This window comes from Aquarana catesbeiana, linkage group LG06, assembly GCF_042186555.1.
Source record: "Aquarana catesbeiana isolate 2022-GZ linkage group LG06, ASM4218655v1, whole genome shotgun sequence".
Classification (NCBI taxonomy): Eukaryota; Metazoa; Chordata; class Amphibia; order Anura; family Ranidae; genus Aquarana; species Aquarana catesbeiana.
Window position 1 is genome coordinate 370,447,513 of NC_133329.1, and position 26,586 is coordinate 370,474,098.

General features: G+C 44.4%; 1 protein-coding gene across 1 annotated transcript in view; it reads right to left on the reverse strand.

The window, feature by feature from the left end:
- Positions 1-23,421: 23,421 nt before the first annotated feature.
- Positions 23,422-26,586, reverse strand: part of EPC2 (enhancer of polycomb homolog 2) — a 97,975-nt gene continuing 94,810 nt past the window's right edge. The window contains exon 14 of the mRNA XM_073634211.1: positions 23,422-24,616. Within this exon, the coding sequence (XP_073490312.1) occupies positions 24,544-24,616 (73 nt within the window). The 3' untranslated portion in view covers positions 23,422-24,543. The remainder of the gene's footprint in view (positions 24,617-26,586) is intronic.

The window sequence follows — 26,586 nt, forward strand, 5'->3', positions numbered from 1 at the left end:
AACTCCCGACACTTACAGAAGAGCAATCCTCAGACCTAGACGCCCCAATCACCCTAAATGAGCTTTGGGCCACGGTGAATTCCTTGCCCAACGGAAAGAGTCCTGGACCTGACGGGTTCACTAAGGCATACTATAAAGCCTTCCTGACTCACCTAGAGACACCCATGTGCAAATATTTTAATTCTATTGCAGAAGGAAGAACCATTCCATCAGAGGCACTTCTGGCACACATCACTGTAATCCCGAAAGAGGGCAAGGATCCCACCGTACCCCCGAGCTATAGGCCAATATCGCTCCTCAACCTAGACATAAAAATTTTAGCGAAAACACTAGCAAACAGACTTAAATACCTTATACCCGACATTATCCACCCAGACCAAACGGGATTCATAACAGGTAGAGAAGCCAGGGACAACTCTATCAGAGCGGTACACCTTACTCACTGGGCCCGTGCCCGCCCCGAGCCACAGCCTTACCTCATACTGTCAACAGATGCTGAAAAAGCGTTCGATCGCGTTGACTGGTCTTACCTGACGGAGGTGCTTCGATCACTGCGAATGGGTCCGAGAATGCTGTCCTCTATTTTAGCACTATACTCGACACCTTGCGCACAAGTCAAGGTAAATGGAACCCTCTCGGCTCGCTTCCCCATCAGAAATGGCACGAGACAGGGGTGCCCCCTATCACCTCTCTTGTTCGCCTTAGTGCTGGAGCCTTTGCTCTGCACAATACGCGCTAACCCCGACATTAAGGGTCTCACAGTTGGTAACACGGAGCATAAACTCTCGGCATATGCTGATGATGTCTTGTTCCATGTTTCAAACCCCCTGATCTCACTGCCCAACCTGATGAAGGAACTGAAGCTCTTTGGGTTTCTTTCAAATTTTAAAATTAATTTCTCAAAGTCAGAAATACTCCCTATTTGCATGTCACCCCAATTAACAATGAGCCTTAAATCAGCCTTTCCTTTCACCTGGGCCACGTCGGCTATTCGATACCTCGGTATACAACTCACAGATAATTTTAACAGCCTATATACCGCAAATTACCTCCCACTGATAACTACCATTAAGAAAGACCTATCCCAATGGACACAGACGGCCTTCACATGGCTGGGAAGGGTGAACATAATAAAAATGAATATTTTACCACGCATACTGTTCTTTTTACAGATGCTACCAATTCGATTACCCCGATCTTTTTTTGATAAAATATCTAGCATACTGTCCGAATTCATATGGAATGCGCGCAAACCCAGGATAGCTCTACAAGTCCTACGACGCTCGAAACAAAACGGAGGCCTAGGCCTTCCAGACGTCAGAAGATACTACTGGGCTATAGCGATACAGAGGATGCTCAACTGGCGTTTCCACTCTTGCTCTAAGATATGGGTACCACTAGAGAAATGTTTAGCGGGTAGGAACTTATCATATGCTCCCTGGCTGTCCCGAGAGCATAGAGGACTGTCGGAGACAACGTCCCCCCTGACAACCCAGGTACTGTCAACCTGGGATAAGATTAACCCGCTGCTAAAATTGGCTCCCTCGGTGTCCCCACTGGCCCCATTGGGAGGTTTCCTTTGGTTCCCTCCGGGAGAACAAATAGGTTTTATTGAATCGTGGTTAGAGGGTGGAGACGCCAGTTGTGGCAAACTCATGAAAGACGGCAAACTCCTGGGCTACGAATCTCTGCCTACAGGCAGACAGGGCACCCCAATGAACTTCTGGAAATACAGACAACTACATCACTTCTTTCAATTACAAGGCCATAAGATTAGAGACCCTTCTTCTCTCACCCACCTTGAAAAACTCTTTATTGCAGAAGAACCTACACCACACTTGGTCTCGGAACTTTATAAACTACTAGGTTCCTCATTCCCTAACACCGCACCCGCATTTATCAGACGTTGGGAAAAGGACCTGGGCATCGTATTTGCAAAGACAGACTTAACTCACCTGTATCAGCTTACTCATTCATCCTCAATAGAGTCTAAGACCCAGGAAACGAACTTTAAGCTGCTATCCCGTTGGTACAGAGTACCTGCGGACTTGGCCCGCTTCTACCCTTCCACATCCGAGCTGTGCTGGAGAGGATGTGGTCAGAAAGGTACACTGAAACACATATGGTGGGATTGCCCTCAAATTAAATCCTTTTGGGAAGATATACGTAACCAAATCAAAATAGTGACAGAGATAGAAATCCCCTTACTCCCGACCTACTTTCTCCTGCAGGTCCCCCCGATCTCACTAAGAAAATACAAGAAAAGTGTGCTGCCGCACTTATTAAATGCGGCTAGGCGCCTGATCCCAATCCATTGGAAAAAACATACGACCCCCACACGTGCTGAGTGGATCGGAAAGGTTAGTGAGATCCGGGAGGCCGAGGATTGGGTGGCGACCAATAAAGGCCACAAAGACCGATTCCATGCAATCTGGATGCCATGGGCTGAATACACCTCTGACTCCACCACAGTGTCGTCTAGTCTAGACGTTGCACTACTGGAACTGGCAGACCCTACTCTTAGAGTACTTAGGCTAACAAAAACTCAACCCTATAGGCAAGACCCTAAAACCTGACCTATCCGAGGAATAATGAATCCAGCTCCGAGGGGTCCGTTGCAGAGGCAGAGGAAGCCTACCAGTACTTGCAGGTAACCTGACCCATTCCCTCTCCCTTTCCCATCCCCCCCCTTCCCTCTCCTATTCCCTCTTCTCACTCTAACTGTACCCCCCCCACCTCTCTCTTCTTTATTATTCCCTTTTTATTTCTGTGTCTCTCTACTGTTATTTTGGTTTAATATTAGGGAAACTCATGCGAAACAGCTAAGTATGGGCTGTTCAATATAGAAACGAAATCCGCTGGGGGAGACCTCTGGATTTCCAAGAGCCAGATAAATTTTACATGAATAAACCACTGTTGCGGGGTCGCGGGGGCCCGCGTGGGAGCAGGAGGCGGATTGATGGAGGTTTTGAGCCCCCCCTTCCTGCCCCGGGCGTGGGCCACCGGGCTATGTACCCCGCACATTCCAGAGAGTCCCCCAACTTAAACACACCCTCAAGAGCCCTTAGGCGGGCCCCGCTTCATTTGCATACTTCATGAAAACATGAGGCTTCCAGAGCTCCTGATTACTCCCCTGGCGGGTCCCACAGAGTTATCCCTGGAAGAGCACTTTACATTAGATTAATAGTAATGTATGTGTTTGTTCAACCCACATATTGCATATTGTTACTGAAATGACCCTGCGAGGCCATTGTTTACAGGATTTGCACTGTTGGACATGTCATGTAATGTCTTGTTCTAAAAATAAAAACTTATTATACAAAAGGCATTTGTTTTGTATGAACTGAAAATTGCGAATCACACAGGTCTCATCCGGGCCAATTCTGGCACTCTATTCCTACATGTAAAAATTTTTATTTTTTTTTTTTTGCTAGAAAATTACTCAGAGCCCCCAAACATTTATATAAAATAAATTTGAGAGAGAGAGAGAGAGAGAGAGAGAGAGAGAGAGAGATAGAGCAAAGACCCTAGGTAATAAGATGGTGATCGTCGTAACTTTTTATTTAACGCGGTATTTGCCCAGCAATTTTTTAAACACTTTTTTTTCTGAAATGAATTAAAAACAAAAAAAAAACACACTAAAGTTAGCCCAATTTTTGTATAATGTGAAAGATGATGTTACGCCAAGTAAATAGATACCTAACATGTCACCCTTTAAAATTGCGCACACTCGTGGAATGGCATGTCCTGGACATGAAGCTGGGAAGACGTGCAGATCCTGGGCTCTCTACACCCAGCACCAATCTGCCACCATCCACCGCTCACCTACCCCTGGTGAAGCCCCAGATCACCTTTTCGGGTGTTTGGAATATCCCTACCCTGGTCCAGGGGACTGTTGTCATTCGTGGTTGGCTGGTCCCGGATCTGTGGCCGACTTTACAGTGTGGTGGCCCCCGCCATCTTGGGGCCTAGTCCGCACGGCGCTCTTTACATCCTACAGCCGCGATCCGGGGACAGAATGCGATCCTCGGCCTTAATGGTGAAACGGCCCGCCTCAGGAGGACTTTGGACAAGGTTCTAGCCAGGGGGAGGTGTGAGAGACTCCCCTTCACGGATCCCCCCTGCATCGTGGCCGGCCGTTCTGTTGAGGCCTCCAGACTCGGCCTCGGTTCTCCCCACGGACCACAGTGAGTACCATCTTCCCACAGTCAACACTCCCTGAGGTGCCCGTCCTCCTGTGAAACATTGCCCGCCTTCAGCTGGGGGTTCTGGGCCTCAACTAAGCTGATCTCACTGATCCGGCGGCCGCTCCTCAGGAAAGTCCGCGGCTTCGGCCTACTCCTGGAGGACGGCGGCCATCTTGGTACTCCAGGGACTCTCAGGCGCAGTTGTTTCTCTCCTGATCCTCAGCTGGCCATTCTTTCGCGGATCTTTTGGGGACCACCTGCCCTAATAATCATCCCCTCACAACTATCATAGGGGTACACAGGGCTGCTGACTAACGGCCCCACCAAGCTTAACAGAGTCCTTTTTTTTCTATTATGTCAGCTATTTACTAAGTGACTCCTGGGCCTTTGTCTGCTCTCCAAGACCTCCGAAATGTTATGTTAGCTATGTTCAGCTCCGGAGGTAAGCCTGCCTGAACATTACACTCCCTGAGCACCTCATGGGCAAAGTGAGCCAACAGCAGCATTATTATAAACCACAGTTTGGGCCACGTGAGGGATTAAACATGGAACGTTTTGTTACTAGGCCACAACCCAAAACCTTGAATTCCTCCGCGAACCCATTCGCCATAATGGATCCACCCCTAGATACGGAAGATACAGAGGACCCTCAACTGGCCAATACCCAAAACCAAGCTCTCTATCCATCATCCCCACATGAATGTCTCACCCCTGATATACTGGACACTAAACTACAGCTTTTGCTTCAACAAATTACGTTTAACGTCTCAGCAGAGGTAAGCAAATTGGCTAACGAACTGAGAGGGGAGATAAACCAAATTGGGGAACGTACAGACACTCTCGAAAATAAATTCGATGAGATGGTAAGCTATATACAGGCTATTGAAGAAGAAAATCACAATCTGCGTCTATTAGTCTCTCAGTTACAACTTCAATAAGAGGACTTGGAGAATAGAGAGAGGAGACAAAATCTGCGATTCAGAGGAATTCCGGAAACGGTAGGAGACCCTGACCTATGTAAATATCTCTTGGGCCTCTTTAACACTCTGGCCCCCACAGTGGTGGACATAGACTGGCGCCTGGACAGGGCACACCAGTCCTTGGGCCCAAAACCTCCGGCTGGAGCTAGGTCCAGGGATGTTATAGTGAAGTTTCACTTTTTTGAAAGCAAAGAGGCGCTGACCTTGGCCACACATAACAAATCCCAAATTATGTACAAGGGTGTGAAACTGCAGATTTTTAGTGACCTCTTCCCCATCACTCTTGCCAAAAGACGGAATCTGAGTCCAATCACCTCTCATCTACAACTTCATAATATTCCATACTACTAGCGTTTTCCCTTCCATCTTGCCGTGTCAAAAGAAGGTACCCAGTACACCCTACGTGACTTACAAGAAGGCGAGGCCTTCCTGAAAAACCTCGGCCTGCCTCCTCTCCCAGAAGAAGATTTGATCCCTCGCACCACCCAGGTCCGTCTACCACCAAATACTCCTAGCCGCATCTGGACACCCGTTCAGGGTAAATCCAAGAAGCACCTCTCTACACCTCAACGTCCACGATCCTCCAAACAACCACCTTGAATCTTCTGTACAGCTCTTCTTTTGGATCCTTTCTTACTCCTTGTCTACAGTTTCTTCGTGTTACAGATGAAACAAAGTTTGCTGATCTGGTTCTATAAAGTTTTATATCTACCCTGTTTCCTGTTCGGGGTAGAATTCTTTTTACCATCCCATGAGGTTCTTTCTTTAGAGGTTCTTCCTCCCTAGGTAACGACTGCTCCTGTACTTCACCTGACTTTTCATTTTTACTGTGAACAGGTCTCTTAATGTCAGTTCTATTTTATATGTTACCAAGTTCATAAGGCGAGCAGCTGGCCCTTCCCTTTTTTCTTATTGTCTCCTGATGGAAGTCCATACATGCCCCTACCAAGCCTTGGATTATATCCAGGGCTCCCTGAGATGCAGTAACATCTCAGGCTTTCGAAAATTTAAGTATTTTGTTTCTTTTTTCTGTTTTGTTTGTTGTTTTTTTTTTCCTTCTTATGTCCATGTTTATAGATCAGCTTTATAGGTTGCAACTGCAATGTTTTTGTTTCCTTATTTTAAAAAGGTTTAACTACAGAGCACATCTGTTAACACTCACATGTTGAGGAGTTGCTGTTAATAATACCATTCACAGTCAGAATTACCGTATTTATCGGCGTATAACACGCACCGGCGTATAACACGCACCCCAATTTAGGAGGGAATTTTAAGGGAAAAAAACTTTTAGGAGGGAAGTTGAAGGGAAAAAAACTTACATTTAAATGCCCATCATTGCAGCCTTCTCAGTGCAGCCTTGCCCCAGTGCAGCCATGTCAGTGCAGCCATGTCAGTGCAGCCATGTCAGTGCATCCTTCCCCAGTGCAGCCTTGTCAGTGCAGCCTTGTCAGTGCAGCCTTCCCCAGTGCAGCCTTGTCAGTGCAGCCTTGTCAGTGCAGCCTTCCCCAGTGCAGCCTTGTCAGTGCAGCCTTCCCCAGTGCAGCCTTGTCAGTGCAGCCTTCCCCAGTGCAGCCTTCCCCAGTGCAGCCTTGCCCCAGTGCAGCCCTCAAACCTCTATCCCAGCTAACCTGGGCTTCAAAATCGCAGACCGCGATTTGAAAATGGCGGCGCCAGCGCCGAAATACACAGAGCCGGTCCTCGGCTCTTCCCGGTGGCTCTCGTTCACTTTCGGCTCCACTCGTAGTCCCGAGCAGAGCTATCCGAACCTAGCCGAAAGTGAACGAGAGCCGCCGAGAAGAGCCGAGGACCGGCTCTGTGTATTTCGGTGCCGGCGGCGCCATTTTCAAATTGCGGTCGGCGATTTTGAAGAATTGACAGCTCGGGATCGCAGGGGATCGGCGTATAACACGCACCTGCGATTTTCCCCTGTTTTTCAGGGGAAAAAAGTGCGTGTTATACGCCGATAAATACGGTATACATATTCCTTTGCTGTCAATTTTGTATTGCTCCTCTCCCATACTATACATACACATGTCACTGGAAGGTTTGGGACTTTGAGTGAGGCGCGGGGTGGCGCCTCCATCCCGGATTCAGAGAAAACAAGAAGGGGCGGTGGGACTTTAAATGAGACAGTTGACAGGTTGGGGTTTAGGATGAAAGTACAATTTATTGCGTATGATTCGTACTGATGTGTCTTACATGTGGAAGGTTACCTGTGCATGTGCACCAAGTCTATCCTATATACATACATGCATAAAAACAATACAGAATTCCAGCAATGAGTAACTAACACATATATCATGTGGAAATTGTACATATTAAAACTGGGAACAACACAACATCATGATGTAAAAATGAGTCTCAAAGGTTGATGCATGATATGTTTCATAAAAGTAGGATCCTAAAGAACGCACAGTGGCTGCATCCAACATGCCCGACGCGTTTCTGTGAAATACACTTCTTCAGGGGCGGATGCTCTAGGATTTCTGAAATAACAAAGTATAGTAACATCAAGAAGTGGACTAGCTGGTAGCCAGAAAGGACAACACGTCAATTTCTGGATAGTAACATACGTGGCCAAGCTATGGTGAGGTACAGGTACTGGGTCAAAAGCATTGCCCCCCTCCGGAGCTGGGGCGACAAGGGATCCAACACACGACAGACGCAAAACAGGCATCCTCCACTCAGTGCTTATCAACTCCTCCATAAGGTGACCAATGATCCTCAATAAATAGGGAGTATGTCTGAAATGGATAAATAAATCCACTAAGATGTACCAAAATTGTTATGCACAAAAGGTGAAAAATTAAGAGCTTCAAACAAATGGTCATGATATAGTTAACACTCACATGTTGAGGAGTTGCTGTTAATAATACCATTCACAGTCAGAATTACCGTATTTATCGGCGTATAACACGCACCCCAATTTAGGAGGGAATTTTAAGGGAAAAAAACTTTTAGGAGGGAAGTTGAAGGGAAAAAAACTTACATTTAAATGCCCATCATTGCAGCCTTCTCAGTGCAGCCTTGCCCCAGTGCAGCCATGTCAGTGCAGCCATGTCAGTGCAGCCATGTCAGTGCAGCCTTCCCCAGTGCAGCCTTGTCAGTGCAGCCTTGTCAGTGCAGCCTTCCCCAGTGCAGCCTTGTCAGTGCAGCCTTGTCAGTGCAGCCTTCCCCAGTGCAGCCTTCCCCAGTGCAGCCTTGTCAGTGCAGCCTTCCCCAGTGCAGCCTTGTCAGTGCAGCCTTCCCCAGTGCAACCTTCCCCAGTGCAGCCTTGCCCCAGTGCAGCCCTCAAACCTCTATCCCAGCTAACCTGGGCTTCAAAATCGCAGACCGCGATTTGAAAATGGCGGCGCCGGCGCCGAAATACACAGAGCCGGTCTTCGGCTCTTCCCGGTGGCTCTCGTTCACTTTCGGCTCCACTCGTAGTCCCGAGCGGAGCTATCCGAACCTAGCCGAAAGTGAACGAGAGCCGCCGAGAAGAGCCGAGGACCGGCTCTGTGTATTTCGCTGCCGGCGGCGCCATTTTCAAATTGCGGTCGGCGATTTTGAAGAATTGACAGCTCGGGATCGCAGGGGATCGGCGTATAACACGCACCTGCGATTTTCCCCTGTTTTTCAGGGGAAAAAAGTGCGTGTTATACGCCGATAAATACGGTATACATATTCCTTTGCTGTCAATTTTGTATTGCTCCTCTCCCATACTATACATACACAAGCCTATTTGAATAGAACACGGTCATGGCCCTGAAGATCATGTCGTATAATATGAAGGGCCTAGGTTCTATTAGTAAACGCTGGATGGCTCTGAAGGACTTCAGAGCCTCAGGCGCAGACATGATAATGATCCAGGAAACTCACTTTCGGGCAGGAGGTTCATTTAACTTTGCCTCAAAGTTTTTCCCCACCTCCTTCCTTGACTCTGACTCCACAGGCAAGGCAGGAGTGGCAATTTTGATTAGGAAGTCGTGTCCTGTCAAGGTAAAAAAATCCCATGCAGATCTGCATGTCTGCTTTCCTTACTCTTGTTAATATCTATGCCCCTAATACCGACCAGATTGAATTTCTAAACAAGCTTTTTGACACCCCTCAATACTGCACACAACCTTTTATGATCATTGGTGGGGACTTTAATTTGGTTATGTCACCCTCTAGAGATAGACAGACCCTCTTCAGTACAGTACCATCCAAAAAAATCTTGTCCCAAGCTAATGCTTTTCGTAAATGTATTAGGTCTTGTCGATTATTCGACTCATGGAGGATCAAAGACCCCTCTGCTAAACAATTCACGTTCTATTCCCCAGCTCATAAAATGTACTCATGCCTTGATCATTTTTTCATCTCAGCCCTACTCCTCTCCTATGTGGTCGATTCTGACATATCCCCAATTACATGGTCAGACCATGCACCCATCACCCTGGATCTAATGCTTTCTCAGGCCTACACCAAATCCTGTCAATGGCGTCTTAATGATCACCTCTTACAGTCCAAGGTATCCCATTTCATTTTGACAAAAATTTTGGTAGAGTATTTTCAGCTCAACACTGGGTCGGTTTCGGGGGTTTCTACTCTGTGGGAAGCACACAAGGCTGTATTTCGTGGTGCATGTATAGCTGAAAGTTCTCGATTGAGGAGAGATAGAGCTGGACTTCTACAGTCCTTGACATCCTCTCTGATAGCTGTGGAGCAGAGGTTGTTGTGTGCTCCGACGGTGGAGAAATTACGTAAAGTCACCTCCCTCAGGGAACAAATTAAATCAATACAGCTTGACAAGACAGCCAGATCTCTACCCTGGATGAAGCAGAAATTTTATGAATACTCTAATACACCCTATAGAATGTTAGTCAACAAATTATGCCCATTCAGTTAATTTCCTGACTATCTCCAACAGGCAGATGGGTCTAGGTCACACTGCCCTCATGAGATGTCCAAAATATTATGGTGCATTTTACAGTGGACTCTATAACTGACCCCGGAGAATGACTTCAACTTCACCCAGGAAAAATGTGGGTCTTTCTTTTCTACCATAAAACTTCCGAAATTATCTGTAGCAGATTTAGATAGTTTGAACGCGGCCATAACAACTGAAGAACTTCTATCCATAATTAAGACTCTCCCGCTGCATTAGTCACCCAGCCCTGACGGCTTACCATGTTCTTACTACAAAACCTTTTTCGACATTCTATCCCCACGCATGTTAACTCTGTATGATTCCCTACTTAAAGGCACTCCCCCACTTCCACACTTTTCTCACTCCTATATCTCAGTTATTCCAAAGCCTGGTAAGGACCCCTCTATTCTGGATAATTATAGACCCATAGCCCTACTAAATTCGGACTATAAAATATTTACCAAAATACTTGCATCCCGATTGTCCAGGTTTATCCCCAAACTGATACATAGTGACCAAGTGGGTTTTGTCCCTGGCAGACATGCAGGGGATAACACCTGCCGTACGATAGATCTAATAGATCTCCTGGACAGGTCTTCTCGCTCAGCACTGATTCTAAGTTTAGACGCACAAAAGGCCTTTGACAGGCTGAGTTGGCCTTATATGTTTGCCACCTTAAAAAAGTATGGTTTTAGTGGTCCTTTCTTAAAAGTTTTGGAGGCTCTTTATGCGAATGTTACGGCTCAAGTGCGGATGTCATCCTTCCTATCCCCTAGTTTTCCCATGACAAATGGAACTCGGCAGGGGTGCCCCCTATCACCATTACTTTTTATTTTATGTTTAGAACCCCTAGCCGAGTCCATCCGCACTCATCCGGACATTCGGGGGGTGGTGATGTGGCAGGGGGAATATAAATTGTCGCTTTTTGCAGATGACATCCTGCTTACCATTACCAACCCGTTAATCTCTCTCCCCAGGCTACATAAACTTCTGGCTTCCTTTGGTGCCATATCAGGCTATAAAGTTAATACTTCCAAAACTGAAGCCCTCCCCATACACTTAACACCATCTCAAATATCCCAGCTCAAAGACTCATACCCCTATAAATGGTGCAATACCTCTCTCAAATATTTAGGTGTCCTTCTTATCCCCTCATACTCATCCCTCTACTCTGCTAACTTTCCCCCTCTGATTCTAGATATTAACAAATCCCTGTCGACCTGGTCGAAGTATCCTCTGTCCCTATTAGGTAGGATTAACGTTGTTAAAATGTCTATTTTACCCCGATTGCTTTACCACTTTGAAACACTACCGGTTGCCCTGCCTTCTTCTCAGCTAAAAGCACTTCAGAGGAGTTTCCTAAAATTCATATGGGAAGGTAGGGCTCATCGCATTGCAAGCTCGGTGGTTTTCTCCCTAAGATCCAGGGGGGGTCTGGGAGCCCCGGACATTGCTATATATTACTTTGCTATACACTTGAGGTCCATTAATTCATGGTCCTCTCTACACGCACCGAATCAGTGATCAGTGGACTGCCATTGAAAAAGAAGTGTTATACCCGGTTCACCCGTGCTCCTTGATATGGGGCACCCCTCCCTCCCTGGATCCCATATATAAGCGTCAGTGCACTGCTCTAATGACCTTTACCCTAACCATCTGGCGTAAATGCTCCAAGACCTATCCTCTCACCTCACCTTGCCATCCTTTAGCGAACGTGCTATTCAACCCTTTCATACCAGACAGTATGTCCCTGGGTAGGGTCTTCCCATGGCTCCATGCACCTCTTTTCCAGTTACGAAATTTGGTCTATCCCATCACACGTAGATTACATACCTTCAATACCTTATGTGAGAAATTTGATATACCTTCCCATTTTTTCCATTTTTATCTACAGGTTAGACACTTCTTTCATTCTCAATCTTCAACTCTGACCCTCGATAACCCAACCGCCTTTGAACATTTGTGCGCGCAGGGCCCACAACCACATTTAATATCCTATATCTATCGCATCCTCCATGAGTCGTCTCCTTTGGAGGAGACCATGCACCACTATATGAAAAGATGGTCATATCTATTGGCCCGACCTTTTACAATACAGCTATGGGACAAGATTTGGTCTTCTGTTTTCAAATCCTCCAAGTGTGTCACTCAAAGGGAGACATTCATTAAGATTCTTATGTTCTGGTATAAGACCCCTGATGTAATTCATAAATCAGTTTCGCCGCACTGTTGGCGATGCGGAACTGGCATAGGTTCCTTGTTTCATACTTTTTGGCAATGTTCTCTGATTCAACCCTTTTGGTACGATGTGAACAAACTCATACAGAAAGTGATGGACGTGACCCTTCCACTAGATCCCTTAACTTGCTTGCTAGGCCTCCCTATTCCAGGCGTACCCAAAAAAAATACTGGTTAATCTCTTACATCCTGCTAGCTGCCAAACGGATTATTCCATTATGCTGGCTGTCCAGTACACCCCCTCCATGGTCTAGACTTTCGCAATTAGTGGCTGAGATCCGGAGGATGGAATTCCTAACGGCATCTGTACATGATTCCATTCCCCAATTTACTAAAATATGGGAGCCCTGGGATCTATTGGAATATGGGACTCACGCATCAACCACTGCTTCCTAATTTTATATTTATATTAACATAACGGTGTCTCTGTTTATCCTCTCTCCCCCTTTCCCCATTGCTAAATATGCCAATGGATGTTTTAATGGTCTTCCATTGATTATTTACTTCCTTCCCAAAAGTCTTTACTCTTCTTATATTCTTGACTGTGCTCTGGTTTTGGACTCTAATATACACCTATGAGTTGTTTATAATTTTTGATAAGTGATACAGGACACCCCTGTGTCCTGTATCTATGGACATTACTTATATTCATCTACGTGTTCTACATTGTCTTCTTCTTGTATGTTTGTTAACATTGCATTTTCCCTACTGGTTTAATGTACAATGTGTAAGGCGTTTGCATGTATCTCCTTTATAACCTAATAAAAATACAATTTTGAAAAAAAATCTCCATAGGCAATGCTTTACATTTTTATTTATATACAGGTTACCCGTTTAGAGTTACAGAGGAGATCTTGGGATAGAATTGTTGATCTCGCGCTAACGTTCACAGCGATACTTCACGTGTGGATTGAACGCCCTTTACATACGTGGGCGCAATGTACGTATGCATTCGCTTCTGCGTGCGAGGGATGATGGCACTTTAATTTTTTTTACCACTTTTATTTTTATTACAAGAAATGTAAAGATGCCTTGTAATAGGAATAGTGCATGACAGGTCCTCTTTATGGAGAGATGTGGGGTCAGTAAGACCCCACATCTCAGCTCTAGGCAGGAAAGACTGAGATCCAAAAAAAAAAAAAAAAAAAAGATCTCGGCTTTCCAGCTGAGTACACGGCAGTGTTTACAACTGCCAGGCCTCCGAGCGTCATAGAGACTGCCGGGGAACATCTGGTCCTCGGTATTCTCTATGGTGAACTTCCGTCGCAGGCAGATTCCTTCTCTGGCTCCGGTAGACGCACCGGAAGGCGACGGGAAGGGGGGATGCTTAGAGGCATCATTCAGATATCCCCACTCAAAGCCCAGGACACAGAGGTGTAACTAGAAATTTCAGGGCCCCGATGCAAGAAATCATAAAGGAGGGATGGGATCAGTGGCAGTGCTGGTGTGGAGGGGGGAATGGGATCAGTGGCAGTGCTGTTGGGGAGGGGGGAATGGGATTAATGGCAGTGGAGATAGTGGGGGGGGTGGCAGCGGTGGTGTTGAGGGGGGTGACAGCGGTGGTGTTGAGGGGGGGGTGGCATTAGTGGCAGTGGTGGTGCCTTCTTCTCCAACCAACACCTCTGCCTCTTGCTGATCCCACACTACCACCGATCTCATCCCTATCCCCCCCATCACCTCAGTTGGTGGTGGTGGGGGGGGGGTAAGGATGAGATCTGCAGTGGTGGTGGGGTGGGATCAGCAAGAGGCAGAGGTGGAGGTTGGAATCGATTGATTTTACTGGCAATACACTTACTTAGGTCAATCAATCAATTCCCCCTCAGAATTCCGTTGTGCCTCCAGGGATGCCTTTGCCTCATGGGAACTTCTCGCAGTGGCAGAGGGGAGCGCTCCTCCCCCTTCACTCGATTGGTGTTAGCTGACTTTCTTTTTCAGTGTCCACCCCACTTCCCTACCAGGGGCGGATTAATGCACAGGCTGGTCTAGGCTGCAGCCTAGGGCCCCACGTGTGCAAGGGCCCCCGATTGGCCATGATATTTTTATTAATTTATATATATTTATGTATATGTAGAATAAAAACCATGCCTGCGTGTTATACGAATAATGTTTTTTTTACCAACAGGGGGCGGGGATCGGGCGGTCCGCCCCTGGGTGCCACCCATTGGGGGGGTGTCAGGCCAGCCTCTCCTGGCCCTGGGACAGCGCTGCCAGCATACTTTACAGTTGAGAAAACATTACTGCCAGCCCTTTCTCATGCACAGCTCCTCGTGTGTCACTCTCAATATAAATGGAAGTCTCAATACCTCAATTAAAGCCACTCTGTCTGGCCGCTTTCCTCCTCCCGCTCCACCTCCTTCCCGAGTGTAGCCTTTGATTGCAGGAGGAGACCGGTTATGTGACCGTCAATGAAACAGCAGAGGAGAGCAGTCACATGACCGGGTCACGAAGAACGGCGTTAATTGAGGTATTTAGAAGCTTTGATTTACAATGAGTGACACATAAGGAGTGGTGTATGAGAAAGGGCTGACAGTGATGTTTTCTCAACTTTAGAGTATTCTTTCCCAGGAGACTGGGGGTCTCCTGGGAGTGCAGGGTGGCTTTATAATGAAAGAGTCCTGTGTGATATGTAGGCAAAGGAGTCTGTGTACTGTACAGGGAAAGGGGTCTGTGTACTGTGCAGGGAAAGGGGGCTGTGTACTGTGCAGGGGGGGGGTGTACTGTGCAGGGAAAGGGGGCTGTGTTATGTGCAGGGGGTCTGTGTACTGTGCAGGGGGCTGTGGGAAGTTTTTTTTCCTGAAACTTCCCTCTTAATGTTAGGGTGCGTGTTATATGCACTCTGAAAATGAAACAAAGGCGTAACTCTAAGTGCAGTAATAAACATGGAGTTTAATAAAACTGTAAAAAGGTACTCACAAAGGTAGATAGTGAACAAGCATGTTGGAAAAAGCTGACGGATATCCTGGGAGTGAGTCTGGTCTGTTTCCAGGATTGCAGTGGTATCCGATGGACAGGCTGCGCCGATGGATGCTGGCACTTCCTGCCGTTGGAACGTATGATTGTTCTGTTGTTGATTATTGCTTGCTCTTATGTGCTGCTGCTGTGTTTATGGTATTGGTATGGCTTTTTTTTTATTGGAATATTACACAGCGTTTTGATTGGTCTCTGTCAGGATGTTGTGATTTTTGCCTCAGTTAAACAGGAGCTGCTGCAGACGTTTTTGACCTAACTGTTGGTTTAGAAAGGTAAAATCCATTACCAGCTTGCAGGTGTATTTTGAATGCTTTTTTTCTGTGGCATTGCAGTTTATAGTAGGCTCATGTCTGAATGTGTTTGGGCTGTAGACCTGAGAGTTGCACTTGAGGCGTGTAATATAGGTCTACCCTTTTACACATGGCACTAAATAATGTATTTTATGGTAAAGCATGCTTAGGAGGGGGCCACACAAAAAGTAGCCTAGGGGCCCATGACCATCTTAATCCTCCACTGCTCCCTACATTCTCCCTGGATAGGCGGGGCAGTCCAGAGTCTCAGCTCTGCCTTCTGTTCCCTCAGCAGTCGAAAGCCTCCGCCTGAAGTGGCACAACGACAGGGCCCAGTCGCAAGTGCGACCCCAATAGTTCTGCCACTGCAAAACATCATGATGTACTGCGGGTGGGAAGTGGTTAAAGGAGAAGCGTGGCCAAAGTTTTTTTTTTGGCCATACCTCTCTTCTGGGTCACAGCCTTAGTATTTATTTCTGCAGCACATATGCATTGCCTTAGTGCAGTGGCCTCCAAACTGTGGCCCTATGCTTGCCTTTATTCATCTCTTGAGGCACAATGACACCAGCAATGGGGCATAATTCCTGTCACTAACACCACTAATGGGGCACTCTTCCTCCCACTGACACCAACAATGGGGCAGAATTCTTTCCATTGCCACCAACAATGGGACACTATTCCTCCCAATGACACCAACGATGGTGTCATTGTAAGGAATGACAGAACACCTTTGGGATGAATTAGAGCAGGGACTGCGAGCCAGACCTTCTCACATCAGTGCCTGACCTCCTAAGTGCGCTTCTGGAAAAATGGTCAAACATTCCCATAGACACACTCTTATACACACGGGTGGACTTTTCGACCCGACTGGTCCGACAAACTTTCCAGCTGACTTTTGACAGACTTCCGATGGACTTTCTAACGAACGGACTTGCCTACACACGATCACACCAAAGTCCGACGGATTCATACGTGATGACGTACACCGGACTAAAATAAGGAAGTTGATAGCCAGTAGCCAATAGCTGCCCTAGAGTCGGTTTTTGTCCGTCGGACTAGCATACAGACGAGCGGATTTCTGGGTCCGGCGGAGTTACGACGTAAAGATTTGTAGCCTGTTCCAAATATAAAGTCCGTCAGATTTGCGACTGGAAAAGTTCGCTGAAGCCCACACACGATCGGATTGTCCACTGGATTTGGTCTGTCGGCATCCGTCAGACCAGTTTGGTCGAAAAGTCCGACCGTGTGTACGCCCCAATAAACCTCATGGACAGCCTTTCCAGAAGAGTTGAAGCTGTTATAGCTGCAAAGGGTGGGCCAACTCAATATTAAACCCTACGGACTAAGACTGGGATGTCATTACAGTTCATATGTGTGTGTAAAGGCAGGTGTCCCAATACTTTTGGTAATATAGTGTATATGTAAATCATCCGATAATGTAAAGTTCTCTAATAGCTGGAACACAGAGGGGGTTGGCAGTGCTAGGAATTCAGAGCTATCGCAGAGAGAACCCCAATATGGAAAACTTGAGCTCGTGGACTAGAGACTTCCAAGATTTAACATATTCAGCATAAATCTACCAGTGCTCCTTGGCTGACTGGAGAGACTTCCAGAATTTAAAATATCTGGCATAAAGCTTCCAGCAGTAGTTGATAGTAGAACATTTCCCAAATAATGCAAAAATTCTAGCAAAGAGGAACAAGACATCCAGTCTTGAGGGTACTAATGCCCTGTACACACGGTCGGATTTTCCAAGGGAAAGTATTCGATGGAAGCTTTTTGTCGGAAATTCCGACAGTGTGTAGGCTCCATCGGAATTTCCGACACACAAAATTTGAGATCTGGCTCTCAAATTTTCCGACAACAAAATCCGTTGTCGGAAATTCCAATTGTGTGTACACAATTCCGATGCACAAAGTTCCATGCATGCTCGCAATCAAGCAGAAGAGCCACACTGGCTATTGAACTTTATTTTTCTCGGCTCGTCATATGTGTTGTATGTCACCGCGTTCTTGACGTTCGGAATTTCCGACAAGATTTGTGTGATCGTGTGTATGCAAGACAACATCCATCGAAAAAAAAAAAGTAGATTTTTGTTGTTGGAAAATCCTATCATGTGTACAGGGCATAAGAGTAAATGAGCAGATGTGAGGGGTTTTAGCCTACAAGAGTCAGACCTTTAGTTTTTACGTGCCTTGCATCCATTTCTCTTGCAGGAAACTGTGTTTAGTAATACCGTATAGCTGTGTCCTTCTAATAAATGATAGAGAAATGCATTTTATTTAACTTACCTGGTGTACCTGAGTCTGCTTTCTTAGCAACTTCTTGTAATTCCCTTCATATGAACACAGTGGAGGGAGAAGTTGGGCAGCACTGAATCAATCAAGGCTTGTCAACCTCTGGCAGACATCTGCTGCCACCCCTCCTGCCAGTTAGGAAAGCAGCACCCTATAGTGGTAGCTCTAAGCACTGCATAAAACAGCTCTGGGGCTCTGGAATACCATCCAAGCATAGTCGGCACCCAGGAAGCAGCTAGACAGCCATGGAACGCAAACAGCAGAAGTGTGGAACTAGAGAGTGGAAGTGAGGGCATTTTTTTAATTTATTTTTTTTTCTTCAGTGCAGAGGGAGCACAACGGTAATAGAAAGAAAGACGGGTAGGTGTTTGGTGTTGTTGGTTTCCAACATTTTTTCCAGCCTCTGTGCTAAATTATCATTATACTCTGTAATGCTACCCATCCTATTGTAGGTGTAATTGTGCTAATACAGATCAGCAGATGATCATAAAGCTGGCCATACATATTCTCCCCCCCAATTCAAGCAGTAGGTTGGGAGAAAAAAAAAACCCTGACTCGATTTCCCCATCCACCCAGTCAAGGTAAATAGGGAATCACTTCCGCTGTACCATTGTGTTCTAATGGCAGGGAGCCTTCCCTACCATCAGAATACATTGATCAGTGTTGCCAGCTGCAGACAGCAGCAGCGATTGTTCAGGGGGAAACTCCCGACCAGCTGGTTGTACAGAAGACTGACTTCCAAACCAGCCTGCCCATACTTGGATCAAAATTCAGGCAGTTCCTGCTGAACCGGACAGATTTCAATCCGTGTATTAAACCCGCCTTAGGCCTCGTGCACTGGGGTGTGCTATAGCCCATATCCATGTGAGGGCCATGTTTGCCCACATAGGGATGCACAGGCATTGCATGCTTACTCATGCAGGCAGTCTCATTCATGTTAATTGGGATGCAGCTACTGCTCCCAATTTGACAGTTGTAGAAGTGCATGGCCCCAAGCAGTGTGCGTTTGGGGCTTTGCACACGCACAGCTGTCAAACTGGGATGAGGGACTGTGTCTGTGCAGCTGCCTTCCCATTGACATGACTGGTACTTGCCTTGGGAAGCATGGAACACCCATGTGGGCAAACAACTTTCACAAAAGATAGAAAATTGACAGTTCACTATATGGTTTTGTTCTCTTCAGAACAATTTTAAAGTGTATCCAACTGTCAAACACACACTGAATCTGTCCATTGACACCAGACCTTACATATCTGCTAGCAAGTAAAACACATGCATTTTAACTATGTATTTAGTTATATATATATATATATATACACACACACACACACACACACACTGTATCTCACAAAAGTAAGTACACTCCTCACATTTTTGTAAATATTTTATTATTTCTTTTCATATGACAACACTGAAGAAATTACACTTTGCTACAATATAAAGTAGTGAGTGTACAGCTTGTATATCAGTGTAAATTTGCTGTCCCCTCAAAATAACTCAACACACAGCCATTAATGTCTAAACCGCTGGCAACAAAAGTAAGTACACCCCTAAGTGAAAATGTCCAAAATTGGCCCACGCAGCCATTTTCCCTCCCTGATGTTGTAACACTAACGAGTCACAAGGTCTCAGGTGTGAATGGGCAGCAGGTGTGTTAAATGTAGTGTTATTGCTCTCACTCTCTCATACTGGTCACTGGAAGTTCAGCATGGCATCTCATGGCAAAGAACGCTCTGAAGATCTGGGGAAAAAAAAAAAGAAAAGAATTGTTGCTCTACATAAAGATGGCCTAGACTATAAGAAGATTGCTAAGACCCTGAAACTGAGCTGCAGCACAGTGGCCAAGACCATACAGCAGTTTAACAGGACAGGTTCCACTCAGAACAGGCCTCGCCATGGTCGACCAAGAAGTTGAGGGTACATGCTTAGCGTCATATCCAGAGGTTGTCTTTGGGAAATAGACGTATGAGTGCTGCCAACATTGCTGCAGAGATTGAAGGGGTGGGGGATCAGCCTGCCAGTGCTCAGACCATATGCTGCATCAAATTGGTCTACATGGCTGTTGTCCCAAAAGGAAGCCTCTTCTAAAGATGATGCACAAGAAAGTCGCAAACAGTTTACTGAAGACAAGCAGACTAAGGACATGGATTACTGAAAACCATGTCCTGTGCTCTGATGAGATCAAGATAAACTTATTTGGTTCAGATGTTGTCAAGCATGTGTGGCAGCAACCAGGTGAGGAGTGCAAAGACAAGTGTGTTCTGCCTACAGTCAAGCATGGTGGTGGGAGTGTCATGGTCTGGGGATGCATGAGTGCTGCCAGCACTGGGGAGCTACAGTTCATTGAGGGAACCATGAATGCCAATATGTACTGTAACATACTGAAGCAGAGCATGATCACCTCCCTTCGGAGACTGGGCCACAGGGCAGTATTCCAACATTTATAATGACCCCAAACACACCCCCAAGATGACCAATGCCTTGCTAAAGAAGCTGAGGGTAAAGGTGATGGACTGGCCAAGTATGTCTGCAGACCTAAATCCTACTGAGCATCCTCAAACAGAAGGTGGAGGAGAGCAAGGTCTCCAACATCACCAGCTCTGTGATGTCATCATGGATGAGTGGAAGAGGACTCCAGTGGCAACCTCTGAAGCTCTGGTGAACTCCATGCCCAAGAGGGATAAGGCAGTGCTGGAAAATAATGGTAGCTACACAAAATATTGACCCTTTGGGCCCAATTTGGACATTTTCACTTAGGGGTGTACTCACTTTTGTTGCCAGCAGTTTAGACAATAATGGCTGTGTGTTGAGTTATTTTGAGGGGACAGCAAATTTACACTGTTATGCAAGCTGTACACTCACTACTTTACATTGTAGCAAAGTGTCATTTCTTCAGTGTTGTCACATGAAAATATGCAATATTTACAAACATGTGAGGGGTGTACTCACTTTTGGGAGATTATATATAAAGTTAGTTGCTCCAATTCTTTACCATAACAATGACAGTAATCTCACATTATACCAGATAGGATGAAATTTATTTTTTGGTGAGCTGCAGTGGTGTAACAGCTTACGTCACAAGTGTGCAGGTTACCTGTAAATAGGACAGGAATTCACATTGGAAGGAATTTGCATTGTAACTAATGGGCCTGCTCTCCAGAGCAGTGGCTCTAGATGGCATTTGAAAATTGATTTAATGCAGTATTCCCAAAACATTCTGAAAAATCGCATGTGAATTTTGAATGCACATACTTGAAAGACCACTTGCTACAGGAGCTATTATTATTGCACATTTGTGTCTGAATGAATCTAAAAAAAATATATTTTATAAAATGCACAAGAAAGTGCAATTGTTTGTCAGGAGGGAAAAAAAACACAATTACTTTGTATACATATGTGTTATGTTGCGTAGTACCAATAGCATTGTAATTGTTTCTTGTATTCTCCAACCCAGAGGAATTCAGGTGACTGCTATATACACAACAGACTCTACTTAAGAAAAAAAAAAAAAAAGTCTCAATGTAATCCAAATGATTTGTAGAATTGTTTCGATACAGCTTGCCTTCTTCTATAGAGCAAAAAAAAAAAAACATTTGTGCAAGGAACCTTTGTTTTATGCAATTTATTTCCCTGCAATTTTAACTTATCAAGAACAAGTAACTGGGAAACCTGTCTGAACTATTGCTGCAAACATTTGAATAATGAGCGCAACACTTCTCATTTACAGGAACTGTTAAAAAAAAAAATAAAAATAAGGGGGAGGGAACAGAAGTCACTAACGATAATAAAGTGTCCAAGTGTTGAAAACCAGACTATTTCATACCCATTACTTGCCTTGTAATACAGGATAACACTGTCCTCTCCCCATTGGCACCAAAGAGGGCTTGTAAGTAAAAAGCTGTGACGTTTTGAAATGAAACGTGACCTAGTAACTTTGGGAAGTTGGTAAGGGTTATGTCGCTTCTCCACATGTAATGCTGACCTTGACACCTTCATAAATACCTGTGTGTAGGTTTCCAACTTTTCCTCAAGCAGAAAGAATAGAACCAAAATCATATAAGCTTCTGTTGCAGCATAGTTTTTTTATATGGCTCAGGACTGCTTAGCATAACAAGAAGCAGTGACCACACACAGAAGCAAAGATTGAAAGCACTGTATGTATAAAAACCATCCCATAAAAAAAGTGTCTTTTTTGGGGGTTACTCTTGTTCCAGTACTTTGAGTCACTGACTAATTATATATATAATTTTTTTTTTTCCTCTCTACAGGCTTGGCTTCATTTCAATGTGATCCTGTGACAAGGTCGTGCTGAGGAGTTCACTGGGGCTCGTGAGGCTGAAAGTCTCGTGACTCACGGGGCAATTTTATGAGGTTTGAGTACCACTTTGTAGACAAGACTGTCTTGTGCAAGTATGCAGAGATAACGGCATACAGGAAGATGCCATACACTGCCTGGGTAATCTTCCTGTAATGTCAGATCCAAATCACATCAATATAGAGGAGGATCCGACTTTCATTAAAGTGTTACTAAAGCCAGGAGCCTGCATTCACTATATCTGGTCTCACACAGTACATGAAAATGCAAGTTTTAGTAAATATAAATTGCTAAATATCTTTTCTCATCAGTTAGAACAACCTTGTGACTTCTATTAGTATCTGGTTAGAGTTTGTAGGAGGAGTTTTCATCCTCCAATGATTGTCCTACGAGGCTGCAGGACCCCTGAACCTCTGCCTTGACTGTGCTAATCACATGCACTCTCCCAAGAAAAAGAAAAAACTCTCCAGCCATACACACCAAACTCAACAAGTGCAGCTTGTCCCCTAGAATCTGTACTATCAGGAGATGGAATTTGGGAGAATCAGAAAAGACAGGATCAAACAGCCTTTTTTTACACAATGCAGAGGATTAACCCCTTAACTTCCACAGTGAGTACAAAAAGCATGCTTTACTGCAAATACAGACTGATTTTACTGTTGTGGGTTTAGTAACACTTTAAAGTCTCTGGGCACAAGTCAGATAGAAGTCACCTTGAAGTAGTACAGGAACCTTTTCTAAAGTTGAAGAGACTTCAGTAGTGCTAATTAAGAAAGACAGCCCTCATTGATTAAACATTGGATTTCACATGTCCTGTGACTTGGGGTCTCACAAGTCGGATTCCAGGTTGCAGCAGTGTGAACTGAGTCATAGGATCTGACTTTCGAGACCCCAAGTCACAGGACATGTGGAATGCCATGCATCTCTATGAGAACCATTCCAATTGACACCACTGAAGAAGTCGCTGTGACTTCAGAAAAGGTTCCAGCACTATTTTGATCCAACTTTGGCAACTTCAATGCCAGAGAGTGTAAAAGGCTTATCAGAGTCACTTCAAAGTCGGACTCCAACGCCGCAATGAAAATCACGCAACTTTGGAGTCGGCTAAAAGAGTTTGACTCAGAACATCAAGTTAGTATTATATTTCTGGGCTGGAAACTTATACTTATTCGGGTGTGATCAATTCATTTCTCACTTTGATTCTTGGTTATGGCTTCTCTCCGTGCCCATATACATACACAAAACTACTGACACCAATTTTGTTACAATTTATACTAATGTACCAAACATTTCATATCCAGACAGTGCTCACCAGAATCCTTCATTAAAGTCTGAGGGAGGAATAAAATAGGCGTTTCTTTAAGATAAAATGGAAATATCTATGCAGCTCAGGTGCCAAATGCTTATTTCCTTCAATAGACTTTGTTACTCTTATAAACTGGAATTATAAATAGAAATGTACATTCAAAATATATGGAAAAGAGCGAGTGTCTACATTAGATTTTGTATGCATTAATCCCCCTCCCCCCGGTAATTGAAAATACTATTTTTGCCTCAAACTTTGTATCTGACAATGAAGTGCTGAGTATTACAAATAAAAAAGGGGATGAGGGGGGTTGGGAATGTCAAACAATTCTTAAAAAAAAATGTAAGTGAAAACTTTACATGTCGTTTTATAAAAAAATTACAAGAGGGTTTTATTTCCTAGCTATGAAGGTTTAAGCTGGGCCGCTTAGCTATACACAGCAAGAAGCGGCCATTTTGCAGGCTGAGCCAATAAGAGGTAAGCTACCAATCAGTTCACTAGAAACAGGTGACATCACCAATGCATGAGCTGACAGGGTGGCTATTGGCTTAGTCACAAACAAAAAAAAAAAAAAACAAATAGAACAAAAAAAAAAAACAAAAAAAAAAAACAAACGGCAGCTCCTCTGTGTACAGGAAATGGCCCCACTTTGACGTTTGCTTCAGACACAAAGTTGGATTTATTTGTACAAGATACAAAATGTAAACATGGCAAAATAAATAGTTAAAACAAGTGATGCAGGACCCCATTTCATGCTCATGATCCCATTAAAGATTTGTTTTTTCTTTTTTTTATATCCATTCAGTTGCAAATTCAAGTGCAAAAGCATGATGATGAATATCAACTATTCAAGTAACAGAAATAATATGGATGATACAAATAAACTATTTTACAAGGTAGTGATTTTATCCAATTTTACAAAATATACATAGAGTGGAATGGGAAGATGTCCCATACACAGTCTGTGGTTAGGTCCATGTTAGCGCGCTCTGATCCGCAGAGAATAGCGCTTTGCATTTTCGGTGGAAAGGTAAAGCCTGAACAGTCAGGCAAAGTCCATGCTTTGAAGTTATGTCACCTCCATTGCTACTGTTGTGTCTGCAATTCCATTCAAACCCAACCTTTCCGGCTCGTGGTTCTCTCTGAAAAAAAAACAATGAAAAACAAATAGAATGGTTATTACCATGGAGGTCTTTGCATTCTTGACTTTCAACAGGACAAGGAAGCTATATAAAATGCCACATAAAGCTGATATTCATCTATCTTCAATAAAGTTACATTTATGTTCGATTTTTGTTAAATACACACATACAGTTGTGTGAAAAAGTATTTGCCCCCTTCCTGATTTTTTTGCATGTTTCTCACACTTAAATGAATCAGATCAAACAAATTTTAATATTATACAAAGATAACCTGAGTAAACGCAAGATGCAGTTTTAAAATTATTTATTAAGGGGAAAAAAAGCTGTTCAAACCTGCCTTGCCCTATGTGAAAAAGTAATTGCCCCCTCCCATGCTGAATCATGAATGAACTATGATTAACCACATTTTTTTGGAAAGCCAAGTTAAATTTCACTTGCCACACCCAGTCCTTATTACTACCAGACCTGTTGAATATAAAAAAAAAAAAAAAAAAAAAAAAACACATAAATAGAAGCTGTCTGACAAAGTGAAGCATGCCAACAGATCACAAAAAGCCACACATCATGCCTCAAGCTAAAAACAAATCAAGAACAGATTAGTAACAAAGTAATGTACATTTATCAGTCTAGGAAGGGTTTCAAAGCCATTTCTAAGGTTTTGGGACTCCAGTGAACCACGGGAGAGCCATTATCCACAAATGGAGATAACTTGGAACAGTGGTGAACCTTCCCAGGAGTGCCCAGCCTGGGATGGGCTCCACATCAATGTGAAAGACTCATTGCCAGTTATCGCAAACACCTGATTGCAGTTGTTGCCGCCAAGGGTGGTACAACCAGTTATTAGGTTTAGGGGGCAAATACTTTTTCACATAAAGCCAGGCAGGTTTGGACAGCTTTTTTGCCTTAATAAATGAAAATGAAACCATCATTTAAAAACTGTATTATGTATTTACTCGGGTTATCTTCGTGTAATAATAAAATTAGTTTGATGATCTGAGTCATTTAGGTGTGACAAGTATGCAAAAAATAATAAATCAGAAAGGGGGCATAAACTTTTTCACACAACTGTATATACACATAGATACATCTCGCTCTCTCTAGAGAGAGAGAATATATATATATATATATATATATATATATATATATCTCCTATCTCTCTCTCATATAGATATATGTCTATATACACATATATATATATATATATATACACACACACACACATATACACACACACCTGTTCATTCTAAGTCTTTGTATTATGACCACACTTAGTATTCAGTATGGGCATAGCAAAGACAGGCGTTTTCCTGACCGGGGCCTGGATTACAGGAGCCAATTCCCATAAGTGGTTATAAACCTCAGACATGAAATATGAACAAAGCATATCCCTCTAGAGTGTGTATTTGTCTCAATCCAGAGCACTAAGTGTAATTTCTGTGTGCTGTCCCCTTCCTCTGTTACCTGCATGAATCACTTCTGACCAGTTTTCCTGACACCAAGAGAAAAAATTATCACAGCCTGTGATTTACAGCCTCAGCTCTGTTCCTGTGTGAAGGGGGTGTGTCCCTTCCCTCCAACCAGCTCTCTGCCCCCTGCTTTTCAGTGCCAAGAGATCCTGTGTAAATTCTGCATTTTGAATGGATGCGGGGGAAAGACAGCTGTGAATAAACAAATACAACTTATGCAGGAGGATTTGTTTCATCTCTGTATCACCTGAGGCCAGTCACTTCATTTTAAAGCTGATTTCCAGGTTATAATGAAGTTTAAAATAGTTTGTTGGGACCAACCTGGTACAAACAAATTTGCTTCACCAGTGAACGCTGTATAATGTAAGTAGCCAGGACTACATACCATTTATACAGTGCTGTGTTCTGAAAGTGGGACAAGAACTTCCTGTAGCGCTCCTGAAACAAAGTCAAGTCAGGCTGAGTGCTTTGCAGCCATTCACAAGAAACTTTGTATTTTCTGAA